This window comes from Hemitrygon akajei, chromosome 1, assembly GCF_048418815.1.
Source record: "Hemitrygon akajei chromosome 1, sHemAka1.3, whole genome shotgun sequence".
In the NCBI taxonomy this organism is placed as follows: Eukaryota; Metazoa; Chordata; class Chondrichthyes; order Myliobatiformes; family Dasyatidae; genus Hemitrygon; species Hemitrygon akajei.
In genome coordinates, this window is record NC_133124.1 from 84,747,121 (window position 1) to 84,761,219 (window position 14,099).

General features: G+C 42.5%; 1 protein-coding gene across 3 annotated transcripts in view; it reads right to left on the reverse strand.

The window, feature by feature from the left end:
• LOC140728390 (guanine nucleotide-binding protein G(s) subunit alpha-like) overlaps window positions 1-11,366 on the reverse strand; it is a 362,674-nt gene extending 351,308 nt beyond the window's left edge. For 2 of the 3 annotated variants that reach the window (XM_073047052.1, XM_073047043.1), the window contains exon 1: window positions 10,703-11,335. In XM_073047052.1, the coding sequence (XP_072903153.1) occupies window positions 10,703-11,093 (391 nt within the window). In that variant the 5' untranslated portion in view covers window positions 11,094-11,335. The other variant, XM_073047061.1, reaches the window with a different exon arrangement.
• Between the last annotated feature and the right edge of the window lie 2,733 nt (window positions 11,367-14,099).

The window sequence follows — 14,099 nt, forward strand, 5'->3', positions numbered from 1 at the left end:
TTCAATTCCTCTGCCATCTCTGCATCTCTCATTACAGTATCTCCAGCGTCATTTTATATTGGCTCTATATCTACCCTCGACTCTCTTTTATCCTTTATATACTTAAACAAGTTTTTAGTCTCTTCTTTGATATTAGTGACCAGCTTCCTTTCATAATTCATCTTTTCCTTCCTAATGACCTTCTTAGTTTCCTTCCGCAAGTTTTTAAAAGCTCCCCAATCCTCTATCTTCCCACTAGCTCTGGCTTCTTTGTATGCCCTCTCTTTTTCTTCTACTTTGGCCCTGACTTCACTTCTTAGCCACGGTAGTGTCCTTCTTCCCTTTGAAAATATCTTCTTATTTGGAATACATCTGTCTTGCACTTCCCTCATTCTTTGCAAAAACTCCAGCCATTGCTGCTCTGTTGTCCTTCCTGCAAATGTCCCTTTCCAGTCAACTTCAGCCAGTTCCTCTCTCATGCAATTGTAATTTCCTTTATTCCACTGAAATACAGACACATTGAAATTTGAGAGGGAAAAAACAAAATCCAATGTGAACTCGATCCCTAAGGGTTCCTTGACCTTAAACTCTCTTAACAGCTCTGGATCATTGCACAACACCCTATCCAGCACAGCCCATCTAGAAATGCCATCCCTTAGACATTCTACAAATTCTCTATCTTGAGGTCCATTACGGACCTGGTTTTCCCAATCCACTTTCATGTTAAAATCCCCAAGATTATGACATTGCCTTTCTGACACGCCCTATCTCCTGCTATAATTTGTAATCCACATCCCAGCTGCTGTTTGGAGGCCTGTATAGAACTGCCATTAAGGTCCTTTTACCCTTGCCATTTCTTAAATCAACACAGAGACCCTACACCTTCCAATCCTATGTCATCTCTTTCTAGTGATTTTATACTATTTCTTATACACAGAGCCACACCACCCCCTCTGCCTACTAACCTATCTTTCTGATACACCATATATCCTTGGACGTTCAGCTCCTAATGGCAGCCATCCTTTGGACAAGTTTCAGAGATGGCCACAACGTCATATTTGCCAATCTGTTGCTGAATTTCAAGATTGTCCATTTCACCCCTTATGCAGCATGCAGTCAAATACAACACTTGCAGTCCAGTATTTATGCTTTCTGTTTTAATTGCTCCATGCCGCTATTGCCCGGTAACTCATGCCACTACTCTGAGTGAAGAATACCCCATCAGGTTCCCTTAAATATTTCACCTCTCACCTTATACCAAGGATGCAGCCTAGAAGACTGGCGCACCTTTGGGGTTCCGGGATTTCGTGGCTCTGGAGGCCGTGGACTCGAGGTCGGTGCTGCCGCCTGGTGAGTCAAGGGAGACGGAAGATCAAATGCAGCGAGCTGGCTGCTGGCTGTGGGCCCAGAGACCAGAGTTGTTTGGGCACAGAGCTTTGAAGAAGCAACGCAACAGACTTTTAACATCATAAATCAGCAAGTTGTTTGCTATGTCTGCCCTCTTGCTGTGAAACAGGGACACCTCTTTTTCTCCTTATTAGGGACAGAGAGAGCCAGAGGTACGTCAAATTACCGGGTGAACGATTAGTCTCAGGGGTACTGCAAGCCTGTCTTTATTGATGTTCTGCTGCATGCTTTGGGTGGGGGGGGAGGTGCCAATGACTTTTTGCTGGTAAGGATTGCTGGGGGGATTGTCACTTTGCTGCTGCTTATGTGTGGGAGGGGGAGCTGGGGGGACTTTGGGGTTCTAACATTTAACTGTCATTTATTCTTTGGGGCACTCCTCTGTTTCCGTGGATGGTTGCGAAGAAAAAGCATTTCAGGATGTATATTGTATACATTTCTCTGACATTAAATGTACCTTTGAAACCTACGACATCCAATTCTAGTATCACCCAACGTCAAGGGAGAAAGCCTCCAATGTACTTATCCTATCAATACCCCTCATAATTTTGTACACCTCTCCACACCCATTACCTGGATATTTAAAAGGCTTTTAAAATCACTAAATTTATGGACTAACTGTTCCAACAACTAAGGGTTCAAGAACTAGGAGGCAAAGATTGCGTATAATACAAGCGTATATAGATTTAAGATGCTGCATGACCTCTATCTTTGTTCAGCACAGAAACAGGCCCTTTGTCCCATCTGACCTGTGACAACCCGTTGTCCCGCCTAGTCCCATCTACACACATTCGAGCCATAGCACTCCATACCCCTTTCATCCACGCACCTATCCGAACCTCATTTAAATTTTGCAATGCATATTCTTCTCTTAATTGACTGTTTCTTAATAAGTGATATTCTCTTAACTGTTGCAATAAATGTGAACTAACCTGTTGGGTTCCTCCACTATTCTGTGTGAATTGCTAAAGAATGAAGGTGATATGGAAGGAAACAATGACTGTGAGAGGAAGATTTTATTGTGTTCTGTGACTACTTTAGGTCTGGAAGGCACTCCCAGAGGCTGATTCAACTGCAGCATTTTGGAAGGATCTGAAAGGCAACAATTTACAAGGCAATGAGAAAAGAAAGGAAGTGATTCCTCTGACTAAAATGACAAATTGTCCTCTCAGACAGTCCCCCAGAATAGAGGATGACTTGCTTCCACCCCAGTTTGTGGCTTCAGAGATGATTGACAAGGAAAACGTGGGAAATTCAGACCATGGTCACAAGGACTCTGATGGTCCAAATGACCGTTGGAGACTTGTTCAACAATAAACAATGCTGCTGCTTCTGGTAATTTCAGAGAACCATTTTGCATTTAGACTATCATTGTCATTCACAAGCCTCTTACAGTAACAGCCATGGACTCAGTCTACTCTGCTTGTGTCTCAGTAAAGCAGCCTTTATAAATAATGACCCCACCCACCCCGGACATTCTCTCTTCTCCTCTTTCCCATCAGGCAGAAGGCACAAAAAACCTGAAAGCTCACACCACCAGGCTCAAGGACTGCTTCTATTCTACAGCATTGAATGGTCCCCTAGCAAGTCAAGACAGACCCTTGACGTCCATCTGCCTCATCGAGGCCTAGTACCTTATTGTCAACCTGCATTCCACTTGTTCTGTATCCATAACATTTTATTCTGTACTATTAGCTTTCCTTTGTACTACCGCAATGCACTGATGTGATGAAATGATCAGTATGGATGGCATGTAAAATGGTTTTACAATTCACATCACAATGTATTACAAAATAAACCAATTTTCCAATGTATTTATTGGTTATTTCCTCTCCTGCCTACTCCTCTCTGAAATCTTCCTCTTTTTTGCTCACCTCCCCCCACTTCTTTTCATTATAATTGTTTTTATTTCCCAGGGACTAATGGAGGGTCATCAACCAGTTTTCCTTTCTCCACACACACTGCCTGACCCGCAGGGTGTTTCCAGCAATCCCCATTTTACTTTACTCAATATATAAACAGTCTGAGTTGACGTCATTTGGTTTCACTGTGACCCTGTGCTCAGAATCCAATGCATCACTGCTAATTCAGTCAAAAATAACAGCAATCTTTACAAAACTAGCCCAGCATTAAAACAGACTGCAAAAAAAATTAGCTCAGTACTTTTCATGCAACATTTGCAAAGGTCACAAGGAGTGTGCAGGCCTATTGTTTCCAAACTGAGGCAATGTCCTTTATAAGGACACTGGTGATGAAGCAGTAGCACAGAAATAGAACATTAATATTGAAACAAACAGTCATATTGATTAAACAGAGTCTTTCCATCTCCTCCTCATTACATACACCACAAACCACTGTTTGATTGCTCAGTGTTCCTCACTGTACATTAGGAATTCATAGCTCTGCATTAAAAATGTAACACTTATGTTTATGAGCACACACACATATCCACAAACAACTTTAAGCTGGAGTGGAAGATAATGGTGAGTCACAGACAGCAAGCTGAATACACTGTGAATAAGGCCTCTCTCCTCCCACACACCTCTAACCATTTAAACAATTAGGTTAAAGATGCATCTAATTTATCACACAAATTATTACAACAAGTTGTTGAAAGGGTATAATAGGCCTTGAGCTTCAATTAGTGGCCAGTAAAGGTGTGTTAAACCAGTCCCACACAATGGAAAGGACAGAGGAATCAGTGTCTGAAAGCAGTCCCTGTGCCAAATGACCTTCCATCCATCAATTCAACTTTGGTACTACAAGCTTTACTCAAAAATTCTTAACCACGCTGTATATAAGGAACTAAAAGCAAGAGTAGATCACAAGGTTCCTCAACGTTGCGCTGCCATTCGATAGGTTCATGGCTGACCTTCTTCAGGCTTCAGCTCATTCCCTGTGCTGGAGACCACAAACCCCTTTCAAAGATTTATCATCTTCACTTTAAATACTTCTCCTCAGCTAGCCAGCATAAATCTCTGGAGCAGCAAATTCTAAAACTCCACTCCTTTCTATGAGAAGGAATTTCCGTGTGCCTCAGTTTTAAATGTGTCCCTGTTTACGATTTTCTGTATGTGATATTATTTCAATATCCATCTTGTCATGTACCATTGGGATGTTATATGTTTTGATACAATAGCCCCTCAATCTTCTGAACTCCAAAGCATACCTTCTCTTATTCCAACAGAGCACCCTTGGTCAGAAGAAACACATCCTGACACATTGACTCAGTGAAAAACTGACAGGGTAGGTGGGGAAAGAGTTCTTACCATGCAGGACAACCTGAAACAAAGGGGCACAACTCAGGCTAAGGGGTTGGCCCTCTAGGACTGAATTGAGGAATAGAATATTTGTTCAGAAGGCTGTAACCAACCAAGAGAGGGATGGGGAGGTACCTGCACAGAGAATATTCAAGGCTGGATTTGGCAGGATTTTGGAGACAGGATCAACTACAATGAACAGTGAGCCAGGTAACAGGGATTGGTAAGAAGGAAGGGAGAGCACAGGCAGGTACAGTTATCACCTTGCTACTTCCACTCCTCACCTGGATGCAGGTTCACCCACCAGCTTGTGCTCCTCCCAACCTCTGATTCTGGTTTCTGCCCTTTTTATCCTTCCATTCTTGAGGAAGGCTCTTGGTCCAAAGCATCTACCATTCACTCCCCTCCATCAATGCTGTCTGACCTGCTCCAGCACTATGTGCATGTTGCTCTTATTTCTATTTCCAAGATTATGTCTGCTCTCCTGACTGTATCTCCAGTGGTCTGCAAGAGTTATTCTGGGTTTATTTGCTCTATTTTAAATGTACATATTACATGGATTGTTCTGAAGCTAAATATGCCTTTATTAAATCATTCCTCAGAGAACTGACAAGTCGGGTCACTCTCCCATTCTACGTCTCTCAAACCCAAACAGCAATAAATACCATAAGCAACACAATATCATAGAAACCTTCACATTCAAGGCCAGTTCTGAGCAAACAGAAACATAGAAAACCTACAGTACAATACAGGGCCTTTGGCCCACAAAGTTATGCCAAGCATGTCCCTACCTTAGGAATTACTAGGCTTACATAGCACTCTATTTTACTAAGCTCCATGTACCTATCTAAAAGTCTCTTAAAAGACCCTATCATATCTGAAGTCTGTCAGAGAGTAAATGAACACTTAGGCAAATGTCTGCTTATGAAGGACAGTCAGAAAGGATTGGTGAAGGAGAGGTAGAGTTTGCCTACAGTGTGCCTTTTTGGATGAGATTACCAACATGTTAGATAAAAGAGGGGAAACTAATTTTCTTCATACATGCACATTTAGTGGCATCACTGGCATGGTCCAACAGTTAGTACCTATCCCTATCTCTTTGAACATCACCAATGGCCTGTCCTGCACAAACCATGTGGGCACCTTGGCCTAGAAAGTGAACTAGTGTCTCAACTTTTTCCAGGAGGTAAAAGAAATTTATTATGACCCGGTGGACACTCAACAATTCTTAAAATCATAGCAACATAAAATGTATCCTATCTGGATGCAACATGGTTTGGTATGACAACTGCTCTGCCTGAAACCACGAAGGTTTTATGGACACAGCTCAGCACATCATGAAATCATACCTCCCTTCCAGGGACTCTACATACACATCTTGCTGCCTTGGTAAATCAGCCAGCATAATGAAAGATCTCACCCACCCAGACTTTCGCTCTTCTCGCCTCTCCCAACAGGCAGAAGGTACAGAAGCCTGAAAGCGCATATAGCCAGGCTCAAGGTCAGCTTTTATTCTGTTACAAGACTATTAACTGGCCTTCTTGCACATTAAGATAGATTCTAAGATCAAAGCCCATCGCACTATAGCCTTGCAGCTTACCGTCTGCCTGTACTGCATTTTCTCACACTCCACATTCTGTTATGCTTTTCCCGTGTATTACCTCAATGTACTGAGGTGATGAAATAATCTGTATGGATGGCAGGCAAAACAAACATGACAATAATAAACCAATTTACTAATATGACTACCTCTGAACTGAGCAACTAATACAGCACAGAATAAGCTCGTCTGTCAACAACGTTATACCAAATTAATTACACACCCAACCTCCTTTGCCTCTTCAGATGGTCCATATCCCTCCATTTACTCACTTCAATTCATGAACTGATTCCACACCCTATGGACTATCAAGGACTCTACAAATCATGTTCTCTGCATAAATTTATTATTATGTCTTTTTCTTTGCATTTGCACAGATTGTCTTCTTTTGTACAGTGGTTGTTTGCCAGCCCTCGCTTGCACATAGTTTTTCATTGATTCTGTTGGATTTCTTTGTTCAACTGTGAATGTCTGCAGGAAAATGAATCTCAAGGCAGTATATGGTGACACATACACACTTTGATAATAAGTTTACTTTGAGCTTTGATTGGCTGTATATTCATTTGCCTATCAAAGAGGCTCTTAAAAGTGACGTGCTGGTTCATTTCAGTAGACAACTACAATACCATGGATCTGGAGTCATACATAGGCTAAACTGGCCTAGAACACTGCATTTCTTTCTCCCAGGAATTCAATAATGGATTATGAAAAAATAAAAACAATCCTGTAGCTTTGTAGTCCATCTTTTTCAGACCAGCCTTTGTTACTAGAATTTAAATTCCCCATCCTCTGTGGTGGGATTTCAAAGGATAACTCCAGATAAGTAGGCCAGGCTTCTCTAAGCCCACTTTTGGGCCACACCAAAAGTGCTGACTGATTACATTGCAAGAAGGACATTTGATAAAATTTCCAACAGGGATCATTCACAAAAATTAATGTGAACTGAATTAAGATAACATGCGATACAAGTCAAGACTTTCGGGAAGGTTGGAGACAAACAGCAAGGACAAAATTTTGCCACCTAATTTGGCAAGGTGTGTGGAAAGTGGTGTTCCCCCAAGGATAAGAGCTAGGACAAGTGAAAGAAAATATTGCAAATGCTCAGGGCTGGCAGCACTGCAAAGAGTGGTGTGAACAGTTTCTTTCTTCACCAGTGACATGGCCTGCTGAGTATTTCCAGAACTGTGTATTTTGTATCAGACCCTCTGGTCCGCCTCACTCTCAACTTCTGGAGCCTCTGCTTTTCATCCAGGCCAGCTGAAGGAATGAAGAGCTCTACATCCAAGTTTGTGGAACCGCCAAGTTAGGAGTTATAGCATGTTGTGTAGCTGTCAGCAGAGACTATAGGCAGTTTAACAAGCAGTAAAGCAAGCGATGGATTCAACATAACATTAGGATGTGTGATTCAATATTGAGAAAAAGGTAGCTCTGGTCTGGGACAGGGATTTGTCCCAAGTGGACATAAGCACCAAGATGCAGACAGTGATCAAAGATCTAACAAGAAGTTGGTCTTTATCATAAGGAAAACAAAATGACGTCATGAACAAAGTCCAAGGAGAAATACACAGGCTTGGAGTGAGGATACACCCATGACCAAATCAGATACTGAAGGACTAAATCATGCCAAAACTAATATTGCCTCCAAGTTTAACAGTTGAGATGCAGCCTATATCCAGATTCCACAAAATGATAATGGAGAATTAATTCTTGCCTTAACATTCAAAAATAGGAGGGTGTAATATCCAAACCAGAAGCAGGCCATTTAGAAATGAAATCAGGAAGTTCTTTCTCCAAACCAAGGCTGCAGGAAACCGATAACATCCTTCCTGAAAGGACTGAATGCCAGGACAGTGGGAACATTCACTGATGACAAGGTTGCAGACCTTAACTCTAACAATCTACAACCTGTTCTCCTCCCACTTGCTACTGACAGCAATGTTTTCATCATAAGCAAGAGGGTAACTAAAACTAAAACTAACGGGTGTCAAAGTCTCCTTTGGCACATTACGATGCACCACAGTGACTGCATTCTAACCAAGATTTCGGCTCTGGTTGTGCAAAATGCTATACAAATGCAAATCTTTTTTTTCAATCCACATTGATGTCACTGATACCATGCAAAACACTTTGCTTTCTTCTCCAAATCTGACTTCAGCCATTTGATCATTTATCCATCATGTGCAATCGGGAATCCAGGTCACTCTGTACACTTGGGACAGTGGGTCGTTTCTCCTTCCATTACTCATCCAGACATGGCGCACTTGATAAAACACCATTCCTTCAGAGTCTTGGTTCACACACTCAGTGTACCATACCGTCACAAAAAAACCTGGTTCATGAAGCATTTCCCCAGTCATACAGTGTCAACAATTTTCTGGCTACATTTATCTCAGTGATGTGTCTGTGCCCTGAAAATAGTTTACAGTGGATCAGACAAATCTTGATTGTTTGCTGTTATATATTAACGAGTACTGTTTTAATTTGTTCTAATTTTGAATGTGTTTTCTAATTAGGAAAATCAGGTTATTATTGCAGGTAGCCTTTATTGTTTAGATATGGAACAATAACTTTGCATTTCTGAACTATTGCAGCCTTTTCCACTGCCACTGATTAAATTAAATAGCTTGTGCAATTGGTAGAGCATTAAATGGCTTCCTCTTCTATTACATTTTTTATATAACTATCATGACTATGATATTTTTGAAATTCTCCTTGGGCCCCTCTCTAATTACCTGTGTTACAGTTCACCCAACTCAAGGGATGAACAGGTTTAGACCTCACTTCACGAAATAATTATTTAAAATAAATCAACAGCTGGAAGACATTACCTAGAATAATGGGAGACACCATAGCACTGGAATTAATTAAATGGCTAATTGTTGAAGGAGAAAGACTACAGTGTCACTATCTGGGAAGAATAAAATTCTAAGGTAATTCCCTTGTCTCCTCCTGTCCCATTTTGCTTTAGCTTTGAATAACATGGGATTCTCTGTTTCACTTCAAATTTCATAAGCATTTTTTAATGCAGGCTATTAGAAACTTACAATATGCATCTGTTTTACCATTGAGCAGCAATGTGTTCAAACTAACAGCACAGCCTACAGAAGCAACAAAAGTTCAAATGTGGATAGGTCTGTCACAATAAACTATGGAGCATGAAAGAATTTAATGAATATTCAAGGAACCAAAAAAAATCAGTACAGAGATCAGTGGAATCAGAATGAAGACAAAACTTCAAAGGTTTGCTAAATTCTAAAATACACAATTTGACTTCTCAGGACGTGTGCCTAAAATATTCTCCAAAAAAAGTGCCTCAGCATTTGAAGATTCAAATGGCAATCCATTACAAATTCTTAGGAGTGTGCTGAAGCTTCAATGGTACAAACATGGAACAGGAGCAGAAGTAGGTCATACAGCCCCTAAACCATTCAGTAAGAACACAGCTCATCTGATCTTTGCTTTGGCACCATCTTCCTCCCCGATCCTTACAAATCCTTGACTTCCTCATATGCTGAGAATCTCACACCTAATATTACAATTCTCTAGTGTAGAGAATTCCAGAATCACCATCCTCCAGATGAAATTCCCTTTCACCTCTATTTTAATGGATGATCCCTCATTATGAAATTATCCCCTTCCTCAATATTCCACATCAGTTTACCTCATCAACTCCAACCCCAGCTCCATGAACCTCAGAAACCTAGGCCCAACCAGATTAACCTTGCCTCTTATGGCCATCTCTTTCCTTGCCTGAAATACAAGTGCATGGAGCATAAAACAATAAAGGAGGATACAGACCTTTCAGCCCAAGATGTCAAATTAAACTGTGCCTAACTACCCTCATGGGATCCCCACCCCTCCATTCCACGCATGTTCATGACCCTGTTTAAATATCTCAAACACCACCATGGGATCTGCATCCAGCACCAGAAACATGGTAGCACATTCCCAGCATCAACCACACTCTGTTTAAAAAGAACCTTACCTCATACATCTTTAAACATCCTTCCCTCAGCCCAAAGCCACGCCTTCTAATATTTGACATTCCTACACCGGGAAAAAGACACCGATCATCTAACCTGTCAACACCTCTCTGAATTTTACAAACCTCATTCAGGTCTCCCCTCAGTCTCCCACGCTCCAGAAGAAAAAAAAACAGTCGAGGTTTGACCAACATCTCCTCACAACTAATACCCTCTAATCCAGGCAGCATCCTGGCAAGCCTCCTCTGCACCCTCTCCAAAGTCGTGACCAAAACGGCGAGCAGATCCTTACGGAAAGAAACCTAAATTCTAGACGGTGGTTAGAAATCGGTCGGTTTAGCAAAAAAAAAAGGCTTGAAGGTGCTTTTACACAAAATGTTAGAACTGATGTTTAGGGAGTGTATGGTTTTGTGAAGAGATGGGGTTCCAACCAACCCACACCTTTCCTTCCACACAGGTGGCTACAGAGACCTTACCCAAGAGCAGCAGGCGATGGGTCTGCTTGTACTCGCGTTTCTGTTGCTTTAACATCTTGTCGATGCATTTGCTGACCTTCTTGGCCTCTCTGTCGGCTTCTGCGTCCTGCGGCCGGGGCTTGTCGCCCTTGTGCTTGTCCCTGTCCGGCCCTTTGCTGCCCAGTTGCAGAGGCGGAGGCGCCCGCTCTCCCTCTGCGCCGTTCTGCTGCGGCTGCCAGTCCGTCTCCCTGCGGCGGAGCTGCAGCCCGGGGCCGTCGGCACTCCGTAGCCTGGCTGCCGTGTCCCCCTGGTGTGGCTGCTCGGCCCCCGCTCCAGGGCGCAGCTCCGTGTCGGGGCCGCCGCTGGAGGGATCGCTGAAGAGCCGCGGTCGCAGGCTGTAACACATCCCCATGTCTCAGGAAGCAGGTATACCCCCTCCCTGCCGCAACCCCTTCCATCAGCGCCTCATCCTCACGTTTGCAAGCTCACGAATGCAGCCGGAGACGTCCTTTTTAACTATTTCTACACATACAGAAAAAATAAAAAATAAGATATAATACAAAATTATTTAAAATGGCCAGTTTTCCATTGTGAAATCAGCCGGGCCGACGTTGGAGGCACAAATCAGCTGATCCACAGCCACCAAGTGGTCCACCTTACCGTAAATGCTGCAAACAGCCAGCTCACTGAGCAAGCACTAGAGCTTCCTCTACAAGCAACCTTCCCACCGGAGGTTAACAATGGTCTACACCACTTCCTCGTCTTCTAGAATCGCCTTTAAACCTCCGCTTAAATATGAGACACCGCTATTGCAATTTTGTTCTCTATTCTTGCAAAGTAAAAGCAGATATGAGCAAAATTAATAGGCCAACTTCACTTTGAGTTCAGTGGCTGAAGGGTGTTTAAAGCCGGTTCACATAGCTGAGTCTGGAATTGGGAAGGACTCCTGTTCCTGAAGGAAGTTTGTTATGGGGAGCTAACACCTTTTATTGACAAATGGAACAGGCCATTCAGCCCACAATGTGCAAAACAAATTAAGCTGGTTACATCTAATCCCTTCTGCCTAATCAATGTCCATCTCCCTCTGTTCTCTGCATATTTATGTGCCTATCTAAGAACTTCTTAATGCCTCTATCAGATCTGCCTCCAGCGTGACCCCTGGCAGCAAATTCCAGATACCACCATTCTCTGTTTAATAAACCTTGCCCCTCACATCTCATTTAAAGTTTCTCCCCTCTCCTTAAACCTGTGCCCTCTAATATTAGATATTTAGGCCCTGGGAAAAAGTTACTAGCTGCCTGTCTATACCTCTGATAATTTTAGAAACTTCTGCCAGTCATCCCTCAGCCTCTGCTGCTCCAGAGAAGACAAGCCACGTTTGTACAGCGTCTCGATATAGCACATGCATGCCTCTTATCCAGGCTGCATCTTAGGAAACTTTTTCTGCACCATCTCCAAAGCTTCCACATCGTTCTTATAATTGGGGGTGACCAGAATTGAATGCAATACTCCAGATGTGGCCTAACTAGTGTTTATGAAGCTGTAACATAACTTCCTGGCTTTAGAATTCAGTTCCTCAACTAAGAAAGGCAAGCACCACCTTTATCTCCATATTGACTTTTACTGCCATAATTAGGGACAGGAAAGGGCCAGTTGGACACCTAGGTTTGCTCCACCGGAGAAAAAGGTCAAGATTGACCTGATGTAACCTGAAGTAGGCATTTCTGCCAATTCCCAGGATTTCTGCCCCTTTCCAGGGGAGGTGGGCATTCATATGGATCCCTTCCAACTTCTTTGAGCTCCTTGGTCTCTGTCAGTGAGGCCAAGCACAGACTAGGCAACCACTCTGTCGAGATTAAAGATCTTGACTTAGAATGGTGACTGTCCATTTCCCTCCGCAGATACTTCCTGACCTGTTGAATTCTCCAGAACTTTGTTTGCTGCTCAAGTTTCCAGCATCTTCATTCTCTTGCATTCCCAACTATCTCCCTTCCCAGATTATTCCACTGTAATGTATTCTTTCTCACATGTCCATCAATTTTCCGCTGATTCCCTGTCACCTCCCCACACCAGGGATAATTTACAGTTGCCAATTAACCTACCAATTAGCACCCTTTGGAAATTACTTGTTTAAATCCCCCAGCTTACATAGTGGGAGTCAACCTCCAGAATCAAGACCAGTAGGCTTTTGGCTTGCTCGCCCAGGAACTGATATCAGATACCACAGACGCAGGAGATCTGGAATACTGCACATGCCCAGCAGGTTAGGCACTGATTTTTGGTGAGAGCAGCACATTTCAGGAATGGGAAGATTTCAACTTTACCACTTCCATTGAGGCTTAGAGACACACAACTCAGAAACAAGCACAGGCACCTACCATGTCTATGTCAACCATTAAGTACCTACTTTTACCTATCCCATCTGCCAGCATTGGTACTTGTCCAAAGTTCAAAGTAAATTCATTATCAAAGTATATACTGTATATGTTACCATATACAACATTGAAATTCATTTCCTTCCGGGTATATACAGTAAATCCAAGTAACATTATAGAATCTAGTGGAAGACCATACCCAACAGGACTGACAAACAACCAATGTGCAAACAACAATAAACTGTGTAAATGCAAAAGAAAAAAAATAATAAATAACTAAGCAATAAATATTGGAACATGAGATGAAGAGTCTTTGAAAATGAGTCCATAGGTTGTGGGAACAGTTCAATGATGGAGCGAGTGAAGTTGAGTGAAGTTATCCCCACCAGTTCAAGAGCCTGATAGTTGAGTGTTGATAACTATTCCTAAACTTTGGTGGTGTGGGTCCTTCTTCCTAATAGCAGCAGTGAGAAGAAAGCATGGCTTGGGTGGTGGGGGTTCCTGATGATGGATACTGCTTTCCTGTGACAGTGGTCCATGTAGATATGCTCACTGGTGGGGAGGGCTTTACCTGTGATGGACTGGGCCATATCCACTACTTTTTGTAGGATTTTCCATTCAAGGACACTACACAAAGATGTATTCTGTATACTTTGATAATAAATGTACTTTGAACTTCAGTGTTTCCATACCTGGCTGTGATGCAATCAGTCAATATACTCTCCACCACACATTTACAGAATTTTGTCAAAGTTTTAGATGTCATGCTGAATCCTTGCAAACTTCTAAGGAAGTAGAGGTGTTGCCGTGCTTTCTTTGTAATTGTGCTTACGAGCTGGGCCAAGGACAGGTCCTCTGAAATGATAACACCGAGGAATTTAAAGTTCTTCCTAAATATTGTGAGAGTACCTTTCTCCACCACTTGGTCAGGGAGTGTGCTCCAGATTCCAAACATGCTTTAGGGGGATAAAAGTTTTTCCTCTGATCTCCTCTCAACCTCCTACCCTTTACTTTAAATCTATGCACTTTGTGCGTAAGATGGA